Consider the following 17,603-nt stretch of genomic DNA (forward strand, 5'->3'; position numbering starts at 1 on the left):
ATATTAACTCTTTTTGTGGTCCCATTTATTTAGAAAAGTATCAATATACATTTTATATACTCAATAACTACCATACCATGTTTAATTTAAGGCTTTCTAGATGAAAACACATGATAATTACAATGCAGGCCTGCGGGAATAAAACGGGCCCATCACACATGCGCAATGTGCATGCGCATAAGGCGCTCTTTCATAGTACAGTGGCGGCCTCCAGCGGACATATGTTGCACTACATCACTGCGATACTACTCAGATGACAATGCAAAAATATATATGAATATCGGTATACATAAATAAATAAAAATATTTAAAAATAATAGTAATAAAATCAAAATCAAAATAAATAAAATGTAATTTAAAAAAAAGGAAATAAAAAAAACCCAATGCAAGTCACACTCAAGCCAAACAAATCTCACCGTGATAGTATCAATCACCATAGTTCCACTCGGTAAACTAAAAAGTTACATTTTAATATTATTTTTAGGGTGGTGTCAACAAATGACTTTTGTGCTAAAAAAAAAAGTTTTTGTTTTTTTTTCGTGTTTTCTCCTCTTTTAAACCGTTCAATTAAGTGTTTTTTTCATCATTTATTCTCTACAAAAAACCTTCCGTAAAAGGAAAAAAAATGTACGACGGAATGACAGACAGAAATACCCATTTGTATATATATATATATATATATATATATATATATATATATATATATATATATATATATATATATATATATATATATATATATATAGATTTATTTATTAAAGGTAAATTGAGCAAATTGGCTATTTCTGGCAATTTATTTAAAGGCCTACTGAAACCCACTACTACCCACCACGCAGTCTGATAGTTTATATATCAATGATGAAATATTAACATTGCAACACATGCCAATACGGCCTTTTTAGTTTACTAAATTGCAATTTTAAATTTCCTGGGAGTTTCGTCTTGGAAACGTCGTGTAATGATGACGTGTACGCAAGATGTCACAGTTTTTAGGAAGTATGAGCGCTGCACACACACACAGCTAAAAGTCGTCTGCTTTAACGGCATAATCACACAGTATTCTGGACATCTGTGAGGCTGAATCTTTTGCAATTTGTTCAATTAATATTGGAGAAGTCACAGTAGAAAGATGGAGTTGGGAAGCTTTAGCCTTTAGCCACACAAACACACGGTGATTCCTTGTTTAAAATTCCTGGAAGTGAAACTTCACTATGGATCAGAGCGCGGTCAAGCCAACATAGATCCTACCGAATGTCAACCAGCAGGTTTCGGTGAGAAAATTGTGGTAAAAAGTCGCCTTTTACCGAATATCAGCTGAGCTTGTGCCGTCCGTACAGCTGCCGTCGACTTCCCTGAGACATTGCGCGTCAACACACCCGTGGACAAACACCTCCGACTGTCAGGTACTATTTAACTCACTAAAACACTAGCAACACAATAGAAGGATAAGGGATTTCCCAGAATTATCCTACTAAATGTCTCTAAAAACATCGGAATCCGTCCCAATGCAATCGCGTTTTTTTTCTTACTTTTTTTTTTTTTTCCTAGTCCGTCGCTATCAATATCCTCAAACACGAATCTTTCATCTTCGCTCAAATTAATGGGGAAATTGTCGTTTTCTCGGTCCGAATAGCAACATTAAAAACAATGTGAATATATGAGGAGCCCCCACACTTGTGACGTCATCGTCTGCGACTTCCGGTAGAGGCAGGGCTTTTCTCTTAGCACCGAAAGTTGCGAACTTTATCGTGGATGTTCTCGACTAAATCCTTTCAGCAAAAATATGGCAATATCGCAAAATGATCAAGTATGACACATAGAATGGACCTACTATCCCTGTTTGAATAAGAAAATCTCATTTCAGTAGGCCTTTAAGTGTGTATCAAACTGGCAGCCCTTCGTATTAATCAGTACCCAAGAAGTAGCTCTTGGTTTCAAAAAGGTTGGTGACCCCTGCTATAAACTATCAGACCGCGTGGTCGGTCGTAGTGGGTTTCAGTAGGCCTTTACATAAGCTTTGCTTCTTCCTACTCCTTTTCGGACATGATGTGATGTGAGGTGATATAAATTGTTTGATTTATTGTGTTGTAAATGTGCTCATGTTCGAATTAACTAAGAAAGAAATAAAGGGAAAACTGCGCATGCGTCGCAGCATACATTCAACTGCGCATGTCGCTCTCGTCGCGCGCAAGCGCAATCCGACATCTCGGGCCACCGGGTATAAAGGCGCGACTTCCTCTCGTCTCTTTCCACCTTCAGCCATTTTTTCGACGATGTTGGGAGCCGTGGGACGCTGCTGTACCGGGGCCCTGAAGGCGCTCAAGCCCGGGGTCCAGCCCTTGAAGGCCCTCGTTGGCTCCCCGGCCGTCCTTTCTCGTAAGTCCCCTTCAGGCTCTGCGTGTTTTGAGCGAAGACGGAACGAGGAACGACCGAGGCTTAGCTGTTAGCTTCGTGGCTAGCCGACACGCTGACTGCCCTTTGCGGCTGCACGACAGGCCTCCTTGTCCCCAACGCTGAAATATCAAGATTGTTTTTTGCGTTGGAGATATTATCAAACATGGGTTCAAATGCTCATCATCCTTCTTTGCGGATAAAGTGCAGCAAATATGTCTAGATAGTGTTTTTCTACTGCTAGAAGCAATGACCTTCCCCTAATGACGTCACTGCTAATAGTAGCAATACTGCATGTCCTAAATACCACTACATTTTATTTTATCCACTTTACTTCATCTAATTAGGTAATACAAATATGTGTGTCTTTAAGTAAGGCTCGGAGGGATACGTCATTTACAGCTGTTTAAATGTATATTTTTGGCTTTAGCCTTGTTAGCTTAGCTCATTTATTTGTCATTCAGATAACTTGTCCACTAAATGGTCATCAGAATATGAATCAAAAATGCAAAACCTGCGTAAAGATGGACTTTCTGCCTGCCTCCAACTGACCCGTGTCTTTGCAAAGTTTTTTAAATTTAGTTTGACATTGACTGAGCAGTGGCCTGCAGATTTAGGTCGGTCTCTTGTCATTTAGTTTTTTTCATGGATGGAGACCGAACAATTTAAAAAAATTATAAGGACTAGAGATGTCCGATAATGGCTTTTTTGCCGATATTGTCCAACTCTTAAATACCGATTCTGATATCTACCGGTATATACAGTTGTGGAATTAACACACTATTATGCCTAATTCTCTCTCGATGCCCTGCTGGATGCATCAAACAATGTAACAAGGTTTTCTAAAATTAACTCCATCCATCCATTTTGTACCGCTTATTCCCTTTGGGGTCGCTGGTGCCTATCAGCTACAATCGGGCGGAAGACGGGGTACACCCTGGACAAGTCGCCACCTCATCGCAGGGCCAACACAGACAGACAACATTCACACATTAGGGCCAATTTAGTGTTGCCAATCAACCTATCCCCAGGTGCATGTCTTTGGAGGTGGGAGGAAGCCGGAGTACCCAGAGGGAACCCACGCATTCACGGGGAGGACATGAAAACTCCACACAGAAAGATCCCCAGCCCGGGATTGAACCCTGATTTCTCAGGACCTTCGTATTGTGAGGCAGATCCACTAACCCCTCTTCCACCGTGAAGCCCATAAATCAACTCAAGTTATTGAAAAAATGCCAACAGGGCACTGCCTTATTTATTATTGAAATCATAAAGTGCATTATTTTTATTAATTAGCCTCAAAACCGCAGCTTGGAATTTGGGACATGCTCTCTCGGAGATAATCCTGTTACCCACTACAACTATGGGAAATACTATAGTTTGACTTTCACAAAGTGCGTTTTTTTTTGTTTTTTTTTAAACATGCCTTAAAACAGCTTCTAAAAACAATAAAGGCACACAGCTTCAGTCCAGAGTATGCTAGAGTAATCAAGTAAACAATAACATAGTCCTCATTTAGTGCAAGACTGCCTGGCATACTGTATAACAGGAAATTATAAACTGGGATCAATCTGCCCTGCTCTAACTTATTTGTATGAGTAACACAAATGTGCTGCAAGCAAGTGGTAAGTGCTTGAAGTGGCCTACCAGTCAGCCAGAGCTTCTGAAATGCTGCGTTGAGACAGGGCAGCTCAGATTTATTCTAAGTGTCAAAAAGTCGGAATTTATTCTTTCAAAAAGTTGTGATTTTTTTCCAAGTAAAGTCAGGATTTTTTGTAAGTGTCCCAAAAAAAATTTTTTTTGTAAGTGTTCAAATAGTCTGGATTTTTTCTTAGTGTCGTTTTTTTCCGTAAGTGTCACAAAGTCGGGATTTATACTAAGCGTCAAAAAGTCAGTATATTTCTGTGTGCCATCCAAACTTCACCGTATCCTTTGCCATTCTGTGTGCGTTGTCCCTGGCCACAATGTGGGTTTTCGCTCTGGGGTGGTTTTTGTTGTATTTTTGCGGAGTGTCTACACGACATCTGTGTGGTACTACTTTTTTCCAGTGTTTGCTTTTCGTCCATCTTCCGCTTGTATTCATTGTGTATCCTTATGATTCTTGAAGAGGTGGGGCGGATTAGCTCTGTTGGTAGAGTGGCCGTGCCAGCAACTTGAGGGTTACAGGTTCAATTCCCGCTTCTGCCAACCTAGTCACTGCCGTTGTGTCCTTGGGCAAGACACTTTACCCACCTGCTCCCAGTGCCACCCACACTGGTTTGAATGTAACTTAGATATTGGGTTTCACTCTGTATAGTGCTTTGAGTCACTAGAGAAAAAACGCTATATAAATATAATTCACTTCACCTCAAAGGAAGATGCTTTGGTTCCTCTCATAACCAACTTTTTGCAGTCATTGCAAATTGCCAGTTTTTTTATCCGTCAGACACTTTAAAATAATCCCAAACCATTGATATTAGCCAAAGAGCGAGCTGGCTTGTTAGCCACGGCTACAGCGCCGGCAACAACACACTCGTCGTTATGCTGCGCTCGCAGCAGTTTGATGAGGTCATCAAGCTTCGCCACTAAACGTTTGGTGCTGCAGTCGTCAACTCCTGTGTTGTGTGTGGGACTGGGAGACTCATCTGATCCGTACTTCTTACGTCCGTGTACCGCTCCGTACAGCGCCGTTTTCAAAAGTCATTAATTTTACTTTTTGAAACTGATACAGATCATTTCCGATACCACACTTTAAAGCATTTATTGGCCGATGTTATCGGACATCTCTAGTAAGGACCAAGAGAAAAATGTGCCTTTAAACAATTTTTCGGTATTTAGAATCACAGCTGACCTGGACATTTGAAAGTTCTCTTGCTGTCTTGAGAAGTGTTGTATCCCAAATAGCTACAATCGCTTACTCTTAAGGTGTTCGTTTGTGATTTCCACATGTAGAAGGAGAAACACGGCATGTCTGGATGACTAGCCTTCATATTTCAAGTAGTTGGCTCCGAGTTACAAAACCACTTTATTACAAAGCTGGCTGTGGCGTGTTCTGATGTCACCTCCTCTCCGAATTCAGTTTGTAAACGAACAATGAGTCCATGGCGCACTTAGCCATGTAAAAATTTGTCCCAGGAGGTGGACCTTAAACGCTGGTTTAGTGTGGCTAAATATTTTGTTTAAGGTGTTATCCGGCTTACTGTAGACGCAGCCTTAATTTTTTTCATGAATGGGAATCGAATAATTAAAAAAAAATGGTATGGACCAGGAGAAAAAAGTGACAAACCATTTATATGTAAGCTTCAATTGACTAAATCAAGACGGAAATGGAACGGCGTGGCGCAGTTGGAAGAGTGGCCGTGCCAGCAACCTGAGGGTTCTTGGTTCCATCCCCAACTTCTACCAACCACGTCACACCCATTGTGTCCTTGAACAAGACACTTCACCCTTGCTCGGGGTTATGACCTTGCATGGCAGCTCCCGCCATCAAAGTGTGAATGTGTAACGCTAGCATGTGCTAGGCGGGTTAAGAGTGTAAATTGTGTGACATAAGATGGTTCGTCTAGGAGCCTAAGGTATGAAAGATGACAACTAGTTATCTTGGTTTCGACTGCATTAAATGTATTGACACAAGAACATAAATACCACAGATAAAACAATAGGAAAAAAAAATGCCCAAAACAAAAATACAAGATACAGTCCTGCTTCCTTTTCGGAAGCCGTTCACAGTTCAGTTCAAAAGATACGCAAAAGGCAACGACTTTCTCGTTGGTCCAAAAGTTCAGTTAAAAAACAAAACTAATCCAAAAGGTTCACAGCGGAGGAGTGGAAAAAAAAATGCTTGTCCGCCCGCATAGATGTTTAGCTCGCCATTTTGTTGAGTTTTTAGGTGGATAGGGAGCTCAAGTTGTTTGGGTCACCGGGTATTCCTTCCCGGAAAAAAAAAACCTGAACTAAAATTCTAAAAAACAAAATGAGTAACCTAGTTACCTCTTCACTAGCAAAGTACATTATATATTTACTTGAAATCATAATGTAAGTTTTCAATTGTCCGGAATGACACACTTTTTTTATACTAATAAACCAATTGATGACATCATTTAACCATGATTGATTAATATACAATCATGAGTCCAATTAAAATGAACGTTCATATTAAATTTCTAATACAATTGATATGACATGATTAACCATGTTGATTAATATACAATTGTGAGTCCAATAAAAATGAACATTCATAATACATTTCTAATTATACAGATTATGATTTCTTATCTAAAGTGATAAAACACACTCATGGATAAATTACAAATTCAATTACAAGTGCACTCATATAAAGTATTTTCATAATAATACTCATTAGAAACTCAATATATCATAATTCAAATTCAAGTACTTGTCCAAACATTCAAAGTTGATAAGCAATCAAGCAGCAAACCAAATACACACACCTGCGTTCCATCTAGAGCGCGTAGTAAAGAAGACAAACTCAGAAAAGAATCCACAAAGTGGCTAAAGCATATTAGCACCGCAAAGCCCTTTACCACTTTGCCGGACTAAATTGTTGCCTATAAATCGGCTGGGTGATCATAAGAAAATAAAAGGTAATTACCTGAGTAATCAAGGGCAAAACAACACACCTGCCCGGCCCGATAGTTAATCGAACATGTTGACTCTATGGAGGAATAGCAGCGGTTAGCGCCTATGCTAAAACAGATGCAAACATAATATTGGCGACATGGCACATGGAATTCCGTTGATTATGCCATGGCAAAAGACTCACCTAATTATGAAGTTTGCAAAGTGTGGGGGAGAGAAGTTTCTTCTCCAGCGCGTCCCACAGCAGAGACGAGAGAGCATGGTGAAGTGCGCAGCATTTCCTTAAGAGGAAGCGAGCACCATTTTGGGGCAGGAAGTAAACCTCCACAATAAAAGTATTTGCACTATATGCATGTATTTAATGGGAATTTTAAATATGGGTTACAAATGGGTGAATGTGAACGCTTTGAGTACCTTGAAGGTAGAAAAGCACTATAAAAGTATAACCTATTTACCATTTATCAATCAATGTTTATTTATATAGCCCTAAATCACAATTGCCTCAAAGGGCTGCACAAACAAAAACGACATCCTCTGTAGGGCCCAAATAAAGGCGAGGAAAAACTCATCCCAGTGGGACGTCGACCATGATGACTATGAGAAACCTTGGAGTGGTTAAATGTCAAAACAAACCATGGTAAACAAAATTGTAAAATCACATTGGACAATTAAGCTTTTAAAAAAAAAAGGACAAAAATGAGGAAAATAAATGCATAAAGTGTAAGAAAAGTGTGAAAATGTAAACAGAGAAAACAACTATTTTCTGCAGGTTAAGTGGCAGAAAGTTACAGCTATGCTGTAAAGGGTGAGCGCGGCTAAGGTGGTGTGGTATTACCAGTCTTTGTGGGGACCAGATCCCCTGCGTCATTTAGAGGCCACATTGGGCTGACTACTGTCTCCTTTGGAAAACATCCAAATAAGTTGACATACTGTCCAGGTGACCTTTCCTCTTTTATCCACGTCTTAATTTTTACTTTTTCTTACTCCATGCAAAGAATCAACAAGACGGCACATTCAAACGTGATAGTTGACACTTTTCCCCAATTGGCTGTCAGTGTGTCACTCCTACTGATCAGTGATCACTTCCTGCGTCGCTAGGTGACCAGAGAGCAAGTGACTTTGTTCATGCAACCAACCTTGCTTCTCAACTTCCAGGTTTTTGCGATTAAGTTTAAGATATATGAATATCAAACATTTTGATAAACACGTTTTTTAAATTGATAGTGTGTTATATTTTATCGGACTGCTGTAATTCAACCTTTTACAAAAGTTCCTCTTGGCTGCTACTGTATGATGTACAGACACAAAGATATCCCATAAAACATATTTTTGAACATTTTAGAATTGGTTGGATATCGAAATAATTAGTGATTCAAATGAGTCTTATTCATACCTGGCATCTCTAAACCAATTGTTTTCAATTACATTCATGGTAATAAAAACATAAATGACCAGAGTTGAACTGTTCTTGTTTTGTGTGTATGTGTACTAGAGATGCGCGGTTTGCGGTCTCATCCGCGAATAAACCGCGGGGCGGGCAGGTGACATGACGAAAAAATTGATTTTAAATAGATTCGGGCGGGTGGCGGTTAAGCCATTCGGATATATTTAATATATGAAGTTCAGGGATCGGCAACCTTTACCACTCAAAAAGCCATTTTCACCCGTGTCACAAAGTAATGAAGGTAATAGGAGACTATAACATTCTCGCAAATATCTGCTGGTGGTCACCCAGATAACAAGAATAAGGGCGTGCTATGAAGCCATTGCCTTTGACACCTTCTACAACATGTGCAAAATACTTGCCAGTCCAGCAACGTGTTTTATGTGACTTCCGTAGATACACGTACACGACTGCAAGGCATACTGGGTGACACAGAGTACACTGATGGTTGTGATATAAACAACTTTAACACTCTTACTAATATGCGCCACACTGTGAAGCTACACCAAACAAGAATGACAAACACATTTCGGTAAGACATCCTCACATAAACGCAATACGACAAATACCCAGAATCCGTTATATCCATGACTATTCCTGACTCCTTTATACACCCCGCTAGCACCAAACACCCCCCTGTCCGTCCGTCCGTCCCCGTTGCGGGGGTGTAAAATATAGTCAGGAAGAGTCATGATTGCAAAGGATTCTGGGTAACCATCAGTGTACTCTGTATCACCCAGTATGCCTTTCAATCTTGTACATGTATCAGCGGAAGCTGCATACAACATGTTGCTGGACTGGCAAGCAGTTTGTACATGTTGTAAAAGGCGTCAGAGGCAATGGTTTCATAGCATGCCCTTATTCTCGTTGTCTGAAATAGCTCCAGTAAATATTATTTGAGAATGGGTACGGCTCCCATTTTCTTCTTTACTCTGTGAGTTGGGTCAAATTAGCTTTCTAGTGTTAAAGGTTGCCTAGCCCTGATATATATCAACGGGCGGGTGGTTACGGTTTTGATAAAATGTTGGTTCGGTTGGATGGCGGGTGGTTGATGACTTTAGTGATGCGGTTGCGGATGATATAATTGCCTATCCGCGCATCTCTAATGTGTACCGTATTTTTTTGAGTGTAAGTCGCACCTTCCGAAAATGCATAAAGAAGGAAAAAACATAAGTCCAATTTTTGGGGGAAATTTATTTGATAAAACCCAACACCAAGAATAGACATTTGAAAGGCAATTTAAAATAAATAAAGAATAGTGAACAGGCTGAATAAGTGTACGTTATATGAGGCATAAATAACCAACTAAGAAGGTGCCTGGTATGTTAACCTAACATATTATGGTATGAGTCATTCAAATAACTATAACATAGAACATGCTATACGTTTTACCAAACAATCTGTCACTCCTAATCGCTAAATCCCGTGAAATCTTATACGTCTAGCCTTTTACGTGAATAAGCTAAATTATATTTTACAGTAATGTGTTAATTTCACACAAGTCGTTCCTGCGTATAAGTCGCACCCCCGGCCGGAATATGAAAAAAAAAACTGTGACTTATAGTCCGATATATACGGTATATATAAATACATTTTTAATTTGTGTTTTTTTTCCCTTTCTTACAGGGCGAGACTATGTTGCACCTGCCGCCGCTGCCAGTGTCGCCACTGGACGCATCGTGGCGGTCATCGGTGCCGTCGTGGACGTCCAGTTCGACGAGGCCCTTCCACCCATCCTCAACGCCCTGGAGGTCAGCAGCAGAGAGTCTCGGCTGGTCTTGGAGGTTGCACAGCATCTTGGTAAGAACCTCTCCCGTCGGTGCTCTTCAACACAGGAAGTGCTCTGCGTTCACTGTAGTCTGCTTCTGTCCAGGTGAGAACACTGTGCGCACTATTGCTATGGACGGTACTGAAGGTCTGGTCCGTGGACAGAAGGTTCTGGACACCGGTGCCCCCATTAGGATCCCAGTGGGTCCAGAGACCCTGGGCAGGATTATGAATGTCATTGGTGAGCCTATTGATGAGAGGGGCCCCATTTCCACAAAGCAGTAAGTTTTTGTTTTTTGTGTTTTTTTTTTTTAAATTTGCACACTTTGTATCTAAAAATTTATATTTGCCTTTTTATTCTCCTCGCAGGACTGCCCCCATCCATGCTGAGGCCCCTGAATTCACCGACATGAGTGTGGAGCAGGAGATTCTTGTCACTGGCATTAAGGTGGTGGACCTGCTTGCCCCCTATGCCAAGGGAGGAAAAATCGGTACGTGTGAAGTGGAGTTGTGCCATATAGATGAAATTATATACATTTTGTTGTTGGAGTTTTAATACTAAATGTATCATGATAATGCATGTTGACACTATTGCTGGGCGATATGGCCTTTTTTTTAATATCTCAATATTTTTGGGCCATATTGTGGTATAATATATATATGTATGTATGTGTGTGTGTATATATGTATATATCTCGATATTTTGCCTTAGCATTGACTGAACACTTAATGAATATAATCACAGCAGTATGATGATTCTGTCTACATTAAAACATTCTTGTTTATACTGCATTGATATATGCTACATTTAAACTTTCATGCAGAGAGGCAAATCACAACTAAGTCAATTGACCAAAACTGTATTTATTAAACAGTTATTAAGCAGTGGCCCAAACATTCATGGGCGGCATAGCTCAGTTGGTAGAGTGGCCGTGCCAGCAACTTGAGGGTTGCAGGTTTTGATTCCCACTTGTGCCATCCTAGTTACTGCCGTTGTCCTTGGGCAAGACACTTTACCCACCTGCTCCCAGTGCCACCCACACTGGTTTAAATGTAACTTAGCATATTGGGTGTCACTATGTAAAGCGCTTTGAGTCACTTGAGAAAAGCGCTATATAAATATAATTCACTTCACATTTCAAAACAGAAAGTGCAAGAATGTCAGACATTTTAAAACAAGCTATTAGCGCACTTTTGTGCATGATGTCACTAAGATTACATATCAAAACTCTAAATTAAAGTGCACTTTTTGTACAGAACGCCACTATAATAGTTTAAAACAAAAAGTGCACTTTTGTGCATGATGTCACACAATATATTTCAATGTGTCACATAAAAATGACCTGCATATCGAATAGTATGTCTACGGTGTTGATGTGGAAATAGTTGCTTCTGCATTTTGTGGGTGTGGCACCAAATATTGACATGCGGAGTTTGAAGCACTGTTCATTCTCTAGCGGGGTGACTTTTCAAATGATGCTACAAATTAGCAGTGCTGTTACTTTTTATAGCAAAGCTTCTGCCGTATAAATGTTCAACATGTTCCCGCCTAAAGCCAAACCACCGCCAGACGATGCACCCCGTGCTGTTTTTCTTGGGAATTCATTCCTCCTCCATTTGTCACCAGATTGGCACCTTCTCTTTCTCTCGTATTACCACTCGCACCACTCTGTTAGCGTCACAGCTAATGTTACCATGTCGCTACTTCTCTGCTCCGGGAGGGCGTGTGACGTTGCACTCGTGTCACGTATGTAAGAAGATGCACTTGTTTTAAGTTTCTGTGAGGAGTGACAAGAAAGAGGGGGAAACGCATGCAGTGTAATCCCCGCATCTAAAAGCAACTGCGTGAGAACGTATACTTGAATATCATTTTCAATATCGCTCAGAGACAAACCCGCGATATATTGAGTATATCGCCGAGCCGTAGCTGACAAATTGTAGCTGTATTTATAAATGGTTGATTTATACAGGCTGGTAAGGTAAAATTTTGTACCTGACAAGTTTCGTCACGTGATGTCGTCTGTGACGTGTTGTATGGATTGTTCCATCCCACCTGAAGTTGTGGATGGCGGTTTCCCCTGGCGGAGCGCCCCTGTCGCCTGGATGTCTACCAAACGGCCGGGGACGGCCCTGCAGGACTGTGTCCTTGATGGAATATATTTAGCTTCACTTGGGGGGGAAAATGAACGGTGAATTTTTGGTTTCAGGGCTGTTTGGTGGTGCTGGTGTGGGGAAGACTGTGCTGATCATGGAGCTGATCAACAACGTGGCCAAGGCCCATGGCGGTTACTCCGTGTTCGCCGGCGTGGGCGAGCGTACCCGCGAGGGAAACGACTTGTACCATGAAATGATTGAGTCCGGCGTCATCAACCTGAAGGACACCACCTCCAAGGTGAGGACGCACCACTCCTGCATCGCCATTCAAGGCTCTGGGTTGACCTTTTCCTTTCTTCCGCCAGGTGGCGCTGGTGTACGGCCAGATGAACGAGCCCCCCGGCGCCCGTGCCAGAGTGGCCCTGACTGGCTTGACCGTGGCGGAGTACTTCCGTGACCAGGAGGGTCAGGACGTGCTGCTTTTCATCGACAACATCTTCCGCTTCACTCAGGCTGGCTCAGAGGTCGGCTGCTCCCCGAAGATCAGGTCAAAACCCAAGTCGGGATTAGTTTGACGACATTGTCTTTGTTTGGTCAGGTGTCTGCCCTGCTGGGTCGTATCCCCTCTGCTGTGGGCTACCAGCCCACTCTGGCCACGGACATGGGTACCATGCAGGAGAGGATCACCACCACCAAGAAGGGTTCCATCACATCAGTGCAGGTACATTCATACCTTTTTTTAACCCTTGTGCACCCCCAGGGCAGTGGTTCTCAACCTTTTTTCAGTGATTTACCCCCTGTGAACATTTTTTTAATTTAAGTAACCCCTAAGAGCAAAGCATTTTTGGTTGGGGAAAAAAGAGTTAAATTAAAATACGATTTATTAAATTGTATAACTGTGCAAAATATTGCTAATTTGTATAGAATAGAATAGAAAGTACTTTATTGATCCCAGGGGATCAATTGTAGTGGTCTTTCTTGAACTATTTGGAAAGAAATATATAAAAATAACATTTGTTGAATAAAAAAGTGATTCAATTCTAGATAAAGATTTCTACACATAGAAGTAGTCATCGACTCAAAGTGCCCTCTTTGGGGATTGTAATAGAGATCCATCTGGATTCATGAATTTAATTCAAAACATTTCTTCACAAAATAAGGAACATCATTTAACATCAATATTTATGGAACATCTCCACAAAAAGTCTGTCAACACTGAATGTTGCGTTGTTGTTGTTTTTTCACAGTTTATGAACTCACATTCATATTTTGTTGAAGTATTATTCAATAAATATATTTATAAAGGATTTTTGAATTCTTGTTATTTTAAGAATATTAAAAAAAAAAAAAATCTCACGTACCCCTTGGCACACCTTCAAGTACCCCAGGGGTACGCGTATGAGAACCACTGCACTAGAGCATAAAACAGGCATTACATGTGTTCTTTGATCAGTGTGAAAGTTAGCCAGGGAGTTTTTCAAGTTTTTTTTTTTAAATTGCCATTGTAATGTTAGAATAGGATATCAAAATTAAGTATTAGGGGTGCACAAAAAAAAAATAATTCTTATTCATCCCGAGCCTAAATTGATTCATAATTTTCAGAATTGATTCAATAACAATTATTTATTTTTTTATAACCCTTTAGATTTATTTAAGCAATGCGCATGCAACCAGAAGTCAGCTTTTCTAACATGTAACCTATTATACCAAATAGTACATTGTGAGAATGTGTGTGAATCAAGAATCGAATCGTTGGGTGACCAAAGATTCACACTCCCTATAAAGTATAAACACTTTCTCTTAACGACTTTCTGCCTCGTTGACTCCCATTATTTCTTTTACCATACTGTATTCCTGGAATATTAATGTTTTTTTCCATGGAAAAACAAAGAAATATTGTGGTGCAATTGTGCTGATTATCCACCAGATGGCGCCAGAAAACCATGAGCTTAATTCTTAGTTTTGATCGGGTAAATCAGTGGTCCCCAACCACCGGGCCGCAGAATATATATATATATATATATATATATATATATATATATATATATATATATAATTATTATTATTTTTTTTTTTTTTTTTTTTTTCTCTTAAATCAACAAAAAAACACAAGATACACTTACAATTAGTGCACCAACCCAAAAAATCTCCCTTTTTCATGACAAGAAAAAAGAATCTCCCCCCGGCCGGGCTGTGGGACAAATTATTAATACGTTTTCTTTTAACAAATTAAATGTAACTTCTTGTAACCCTCAGAAGAAATCACACAAATATGACGCCATTTTTATTTTTTATTACCAATCTTATAACAATGGGCACACTTCCAACAGGTTTTAACTGTGGCGCAAAATCTTTCGTCTCCGCGCTTCCCCGGACGCACACTTCCTCATTCTCTGCCAATCCCCTTTCCGGCACGGACGGCGTGTTTGCAAACTTAAGGAAAACTGACCCCAAATCCAAACCACATTAGCTGGTCGTTATAGGAGAGGGAGAGAGGTCCACTCGATGTTTCTCATAGTATCCCATTGGGTTGAAATTTTCCTTGCCCTGATGTGGGATCTGAGCAGAGGATGTCGTTGTGGTTTGTGCAGCCCTTTTAGACACTTGTGATTTATGGACTATATAAATAAACTTTGATTTTCTTGGAAATATTGCATATTTAGCATTTTTCTATAATTAAAAACTGGCCAGGGCCATTATTGATTTAGAATAATAGGAGTATCAATCGAGAGATCTGAAGTTGTTGGGAAGTAAAAATGTATTTCTGATTTATGACACTTGTATGAGTGGATCTCTTGTATCCCTATTAAGTCTATTATAATTCACATCAGGCCATCTACGTGCCTGCTGATGACTTGACTGACCCCGCCCCCGCCACTACCTTTGCTCACTTGGACGCCACCACCGTCTTGTCCCGCGCCATCGCTGAGCTGGGCATCTACCCCGCCGTCGACCCTCTGGACTCCACCTCCCGTATCATGGACCCCAACATTGTCGGCGCCGAGCACTACGACATCGCCCGCGGCGTGCAGAAGATCCTTCAGGTCTGAACTTTCCGAATTGTGTCCTTTGCTGGCCTTCCAAGCCAAGTAGCTTTTGTTCACCCTTCTCTACTGCAGGACTACAAGTCCCTTCAGGATATCATCGCCATCCTGGGTATGGATGAGTTGTCTGAGGAGGACAAGCTGACTGTGGCCCGTGCACGTAAGATCCAGAGGTTCCTGTCTCAGCCCTTCCAGGTGGCTGAAGTCTTCACAGGCCACATGGGCAAGCTGGTGCCCCTGAAGGAGACCATTAAAGGCTTTAAGAGCATTCTTGGAGGTGAGGTTTTTACCTTGAAGTACAAATAGCAATAATAGAGAGCTGAGATTAGGGCTGGGCGATATGGCCTTTTTGTATCTCTATTTTTAGGCCATGTTCCGATAAACTATATATCTCGACATTTTGTTGATGCATATAATCACAGCAGTATGATGGTTCTGTGTCTACATTAAGACATTCTTGTTCATACTGCATTAATATATGCTCATTTTAAAATTTCATGCAGAGAGGGAAACCACAAGTAAATTGACCAAAACTGTATTTATTAAACCGTTATTAAGCAGTGGCACAAACATTTGTCATTTCAAAACGGAAAGTGCAAGATTTTCAGACATTTTTAAACAAGCTATTAGTGTACTTTTGTGCATGATGTTACTAAGATGACTGTGACAGACTCTTGCCGTCATTGTGCGGGTTACATGGACCATCAAAGAAGGACATGCTTTAGCAGGTTTGACTCTTGTTTATTTTTTCTAATAGCACAAGCTTTGTATTTTGATCAGATCGCTTTTCAGCTGCTTTGCTCCTCGCTGGGTTTCAGTCGGCTGCCTCTTCGGCTCGCTCTTGGACGTTTTCGCTCTTCAGGTTCTGTTGCTGGTTCTCCTACTCCTGCCATGATCTTTCCTCCTCCCCTTTTATACACTGAGAGGAGATAGGCAGATTGTGAGCCACGCACCTGATCTTGATTGTTGCGGCGTTGCTCCCGGCACGTTCGGCCGCATTTTCCGCCTCCTGGCCGCCATCTTGAGCAGGGCCAAAGCGTGTCCTGCCCCGCCGTCGCCTCCGCCTCTCCACAATGACATATAACACTAAATTAAAGTGCACTTTTTGTACAGAACGCCACTACAATAGTTTAAAACAAATATCATGCACTTTAGTGCATGATATCACACAAGATATTTTAATAACTGTCAAATAAGTAGCTGCATAATAGGAAATCAAATAGTATATGTCCTTCGCTATGTAGTAGGTTTCTGCGGATGTTATCTCCTTCTGTTGACTATTGGTCATCATTGTCACCGACGTCCCACTGGGTGTGAGTTTTCCTTGCCCTTATGTGGGCCTACCGAAGATGTGGTAGTGGTTTGTGCAGCCCTTTGAGACCTTAGTGATTTAGGGCTATATAAGTAAACATTGATTGATTGATTTTTTTTTTTTCATATGGTATTGATGTGGAAATGGTTGCCTCTGCATTTTGTTGGTGTGGCACCGAACGGAAATGTTGACATGCGGAGTTTCAAGCGCTCTTCATTCTCTGGCGGGTGACTTTTGAAATTATGCCCCATATTAGCAGTAATGCTACTTTTGGTAGCAACGCTTTTGCCCCACACTTGACAAATTACGGTTGTCTGACATATTCCCACTTGAAGCCAAACCACCGCCAGACGACAGACCCCCTTCTGTTTTTCTTGGGAATTCTTCCTTCATTTGTTACCATATTCGGACCTTCTTTCTCTCCTATTACCACTCGCACCACAGCTAACGTTACCCATGCCGCATATGCATACTTGCCAACCCTCCCGATTTTTCCTGGGAGACTCTGAATTTCAGTGCCCCTCCCGAAAATCTCCCAGGGCAACCATTCTCCAGAATTTCTCCCCACTCCCATCCGGACAACAATAATTGAGGCGTGCCTTTTAAAGGCGCCGCCTTTAGCATCCTCTACAACCTGTCGTCCAGTCCGCGTTTCCTCCATACAAACAGCGTGCCGGCCCAGTCACATAATATATGCGGCTTTTACACACACTTAAGTGAATGCAAGGCATACTTGATCAACAGCCATACAGGTCACACTGGTGTGGGTTCACAGTGTTAAAGTTGTTTCTACGGCAACCCTCAAACAAGAATGACAAATACTTTTCGGGAGAGCATCCGCACCGTAACGCAACAGAACAAAAACCCTTGCAGCACTAACTCTTCCGGGACACTACAATATCCGCCCTCTCTCACCCCCCATCTCCCGAATTCGGAGGTCTCAAGGTTGGCAAGTATGTGCGTATGTAAGAAA

At 41.2% G+C, this 17,603-nt stretch overlaps 1 protein-coding gene across 1 annotated transcript in view; it reads left to right on the forward strand.

Annotated features, from left to right (window-relative positions):
• Nucleotides 1-2,214: 2,214 nt before the first annotated feature.
• The window catches only part of atp5f1b (ATP synthase F1 subunit beta), a 16,170-nt gene continuing 781 nt past the window's right edge, over nt 2,215-17,603 (forward strand). Inside the window, exons 1-9 of the mRNA XM_061902758.1 lie at nt 2,215-2,376; nt 10,040-10,213; nt 10,287-10,461; nt 10,550-10,671; nt 12,388-12,572; nt 12,640-12,798; nt 12,873-12,995; nt 15,106-15,318; nt 15,394-15,595. Of these exons, the coding sequence (XP_061758742.1) occupies nt 2,274-2,376; nt 10,040-10,213; nt 10,287-10,461; nt 10,550-10,671; nt 12,388-12,572; nt 12,640-12,798; nt 12,873-12,995; nt 15,106-15,318; nt 15,394-15,595 (1,456 nt within the window). The 5' untranslated portion in view covers nt 2,215-2,273. The remainder of the gene's footprint in view (nt 2,377-10,039; nt 10,214-10,286; nt 10,462-10,549; nt 10,672-12,387; nt 12,573-12,639; nt 12,799-12,872; nt 12,996-15,105; nt 15,319-15,393; nt 15,596-17,603) is intronic.

This window comes from Nerophis ophidion, linkage group LG06 (assembly GCF_033978795.1).
Source record: "Nerophis ophidion isolate RoL-2023_Sa linkage group LG06, RoL_Noph_v1.0, whole genome shotgun sequence".
Classification (NCBI taxonomy): Eukaryota; Metazoa; Chordata; class Actinopteri; order Syngnathiformes; family Syngnathidae; genus Nerophis; species Nerophis ophidion.